Source organism: Gavialis gangeticus, unplaced genomic scaffold (genome assembly GCF_001723915.1).
Source record: "Gavialis gangeticus isolate Ggan-Ray unplaced genomic scaffold, GavGan_comp1, whole genome shotgun sequence".
NCBI classification, from domain to species: domain Eukaryota; kingdom Metazoa; phylum Chordata; order Crocodylia; family Gavialidae; genus Gavialis; species Gavialis gangeticus.
The window spans coordinates 179,760,516-179,764,963 of NW_017729024.1; the positions used below are offsets into that span (position 1 = coordinate 179,760,516).

At 40.7% G+C, this 4,448-nt stretch overlaps 1 protein-coding gene across 1 annotated transcript in view; it reads right to left on the bottom strand.

The window, feature by feature from the left end:
• Positions 1 to 3,649, bottom strand: part of DYM (dymeclin) — a 400,582-nt gene extending 396,933 nt beyond the window's left edge. The window contains exon 1 of the mRNA XM_019518147.1: positions 3,463 to 3,649. Coding sequence (XP_019373692.1) covers positions 3,463 to 3,602 — 140 coding nt within the window. The 5' untranslated portion in view covers positions 3,603 to 3,649. The remainder of the gene's footprint in view (positions 1 to 3,462) is intronic.
• Between the last annotated feature and the right edge of the window lie 799 nt (positions 3,650 to 4,448).

A 4,448-nucleotide genomic window follows, 5' to 3' on the forward strand; every position in this document is an offset into this window, starting at 1 on the left:
TCCCTCAAATAAAAGTACCATGATGTGCCTCCAAGATGCTAATTCTATTTACTTGTCCCATTTTGGCCTTCCAGACCAGCCTCCAATATACCAGAAACTTTTAAGGATGATTTATTTCTCAGCTGCTCAAAACTCTTCCCTACACCCAGGGGGGGGCGGGGCGGTCAGTCAATCCACTTACCAGATATAAGAAAACTTACTATGAACTCCAGAGTGGTATCATACACCCGACTTGTTCCCAATCCCTGAGAAATCTAATTTACATCAAATGACCATTTAAAAGTGACTATGTTTAGCATTCTGAGGATTAATAAAGAAGCAACTTCAAATCTATACTGTATCATATCAGTAATTTTATCATCTTAGTTCTGTCCTTATTAAATCTGTGATTTATACTCAAAATTTAAGATCTCCAGGTATTAGTAAACTGCACAACTCCATGTGATCCTCTTACTTTATTTAAATATTATATATTTTGGCTACAATTCAATTAAAAAGCATCTGAAATGTAACAGAAAAAAGAAAAAGAACAGAATTCTATTCAATACATGTTTTTAACCATTATGTACAAGAGATATTATATATGTATGCATGGATCACATCCTTGACTGTAAAAGACTATAACCAACAGAACAGCTTCAATGTACCTTTCACAAAACTTTAATGAGTGGCTGGATATCTTTGTCAGAGACATTGCTACCTTTGACAAGAGACAAACAGTCCCAAGATAAATGACGGAAAAGCTATCAGCATAAGTAAATTCAAATGCCACATTGTTTTAAAGCTAGCCTTAAAGATTCAGGTTGAATTACAACCTTGGTTATTACATGAGAATGATATTGGGTAGGTACAGGGGTGAAGGTTGTAGTCATGTTGGTCTAAGGACATAGGCAGACAAGGTTCTTTGGGTAAATCCACTATCTTTTATTAAACCAACTCAAACAGTTGGAACAATTCTTCTTAGCAAGCTTTCGGGTACAAACACCCTTCATCAGGCTGAGGAAGCATCTACAGATGGTCTGTGCTCTTCCTGGATGGAGTGGTAAAGCAGCCAGACGCCAGCACATATGCAAGAAAGCCAGACAGTTAAAAAATGACCTCAATTTACACTTTAACTGACTGGCTTTCTTGCATATGTGCTGGCCTCTGATTGTGTTACCACTCCATCCAGGAAGAGCACAGACCATCTGCAGATGCTTCCTCAGCCTCATGAAAGGTATTTATATCGAAAAGCTTGCTAAGAAAATTTTTTCCAACTATCTGAGTTGGTCTAATAAAAGATACCAGATTTACCCAATGAACCTTGTCTGCCTATTGGCTAGGTACAGATACTGAAAAAGCCCAAGGCGGAATCAATATAAGCTATGCAGTTTTCTGCAAGTGGCAGAGTTTAGACTGGTCATGAACAGAACGCACATTCACCCAGGAGGAGGTGGGGGGAGAAGGGGTCAAATCTTAGATTGGGTTCCACAATTTTTAAGCCAGGCCACGTGTGCTGAACTTGTCTTCTGTTATGGGTATAGACCAGTTCCTGATCACTTAACATCGGTAAAAAAAAGTAATGTCTGTACCTGGGCATTAACACTGGCAGGTTAATGAATTTAGTCACATACAGGTGCAGAAGAATATTAAAATGCAGTTAACTGAAGCCACAGGAACAGGCAATTCTCTCAAAATCAGTATTCTGTAGGCTGATTTCTAAGCCCTCTTCCCACTTTAGAGACATGAAACAAAAGCATCTTCAAAGAGAGTCTAGACTACATTACCATCAAGTAGGTTTATTACAGCAGTATTTAAGGAGGTGTGTGGGGGGGTGGGGAATCAAAGTGCAGCAGAACCCAGATTATGCATATCCAGGTAGCTCACAACCTACTTAATTTGAAGCAGTTTTTGGATGAAGGATGACCCACGCAGCTTTTACTTCTAACAGCTACACTTCTCCATCAGCTGGAGCTCAGCATCAGTCCCACACAGCTGACTGGACAAGTGACACCCTTGCAAATAAAAGCTGCAGTAAACAGCTGGCACCTCAGCAGTCCTACACAGCTGTTGAATCATGGGCATAAATTGCAAAACCTCATCTTCACAGGGGGATAAGGAACCTAACCCTGTGAAGTATTCAAGCAATACTGGAGTACAAAGACTGTGTCCTGAAGAGCTTGCAATGATAAGGGGTACAACAGACATGACAGAGGTGTCAGACACAAGCAAAGTGTGCAACACAATAGTAGCAAAAGACACGTTACTTCATTCTGGAGGAAGCAGGGAAAGACAGCTACATGGAAAGAAAAGGGAAACAGGGGACAGGCCAGGGCAGCTGTGGAGTGTTGGCGAGGTCGAGAGGCAGGGGAAGGGCTAGGGTATGCAGTATAACACAGGGCAGAGAAAGGCCAATCAAAACTGCATGCCTCATCTTTAAAATTCAAGTCAACATCTGTGAGAGTGCAGTAGTGTTCTACTACACGTAATCACTCCCCTTACAGGAAAGGGCTGAAAAAAATCTAAAAACTGTGTTCCGCTGGATAAATCTGCATTGAAGATGCAAACTGTCTTCCTAAGGAAGCCACTCAAGTTTCTGAATTATGACATGGTCAAAATAGTCAGTCAGCTCAAAACTGGACATTTGAGATTTGTAGAGATAAGCTATGAACTTTCAGAAATATCCATTTTGTTTATGAGCATCACTTGTTGCAACGGAAAAGTATCTTCACTAAACAAAGGATGGAAGAAGAAACAGCACGCCTCCTGTTTTTCTGGGCTTAACCTAAACCTAAAGGGGCTGGGTTCTCTCCTTCCATATGGCTGTTAATGATGTGGGAAATCAGAGATGTAAAAATTACTACCAATATGAAGACATGAGTCATTATCTCAAGAGGGTTTGTACTACCTTAAGCCTCAAATACAGCCTTTCTACCCTGCTCCCAGTTCTCCAGAAGAAATTTTACAGCTTCAACGTGGCAGGATGCACAAAGTGAAAAACCATCCATGACAACCAGGGTCTAGAAGAGGACATGAGCCAGGAGAAGTCCTAGTATGGATGGATGCCCACAGCATGAAGTGCTGAACACCCTGAGCTCCCATTAGATCCAGTGGAAGTTCAAGGTGCTCAGCACCATAAGGATAAGACGCTTCACTCTATATTCCTTGAGTTAGCTAATGCAAGAAGCAAGAACAGTGTTTGGCCCCTACAGCACCTATTTCTGATGATCACCTATTGCTGATCTTCCCAGGCTGTGGGGACAATAAGTGGGAATTACAGCTGTTACAAGAAGAAAGAATCCACAGCCATGATAGAATATTGTGGAAAAGGAACCCAGAATACAAAACACTACAGTCCATATACAGTTGGACATTTGCACACACACAAAGAGGAAACATAACTTATGCAAAGTAAACACTTTTGTATCTCTTACTAACACACTGCCTACCTATTAAAAGGCCTGAGATGTGGTATTCTCTTACCTGTTTGTTGGGGTAGTAAAACTAAATGAAAGCAGCTGATTCCAGAAGGGGTCATTCTCAGAGATTGCTTCAGCTCCCGACAATTTTTTTAAGTAGTCATTTTCTGGCAGCTCACTAAGGCTGCTGCTGTTTGCTCCCATCTTCTTATCTGGCAAATCCTTTTTTTTTTCTTTTTAAAAGCTTTGTTCCTTCAAAACAAACCTACAGAAATAAAAAAAGGGAAAAAATTCAGGCATGAATAGACATCTCTAGCATGTGAAAGATATATACAGCCTATCCAACTAGAAGCCAAAAGATGTCTATATCCATTCCTAGACAAGTTGCTGGAGAGAGACGTGAAGATAAAGCAGAGGATGGCATGTTTTTCAGCAATACAGAACAATAAAATACATTTAGCATCCTACTTAAAGAACAGTGATTCTGTCATACCCCTCAGGCCTTTTCCCACTTGATTCCTCATTATCCATAGTCAGGATGACTACATTGACACAGCTGTAGTAACATTAGGGCCTTAACATCACAGGGAACCTGGCATGTTAGCTGGTGGACTATTAAAAATACAGGGGTTTGGGCTGGTTTTTTTAAGTAACACACAGATATTTAAGCAGGTGACTGTCACTGGTACAAACAGGAGTTAGAAAGCTAAATTCCCACACACCACTGAGTAATTTCTTCTTTTCTACACTCAAAAGTTCACCATGGAGGTCTTCACTTCTACATTCATTGTTCAACTCTTAAGTCAGGTCACAAGCCATGACTGCTGGCTATTACCATTCACTAACCTACATTAAATTAGTTGATTGGCCCCAGCACAGTTCCTGAAGAAAGTCTCAAGACCATGTGTTCACAGAGAATGAACTTGCTGTCAGAGGCTATTCCCACAGAAGTGGGTAGCAGAACACTGCACAATTGTTTGGGAAATACAGCATTACCTTGGGCTGTACTGTTACCTGTTTTGTGTACAAATCAGTCTTCCAGCTATCATT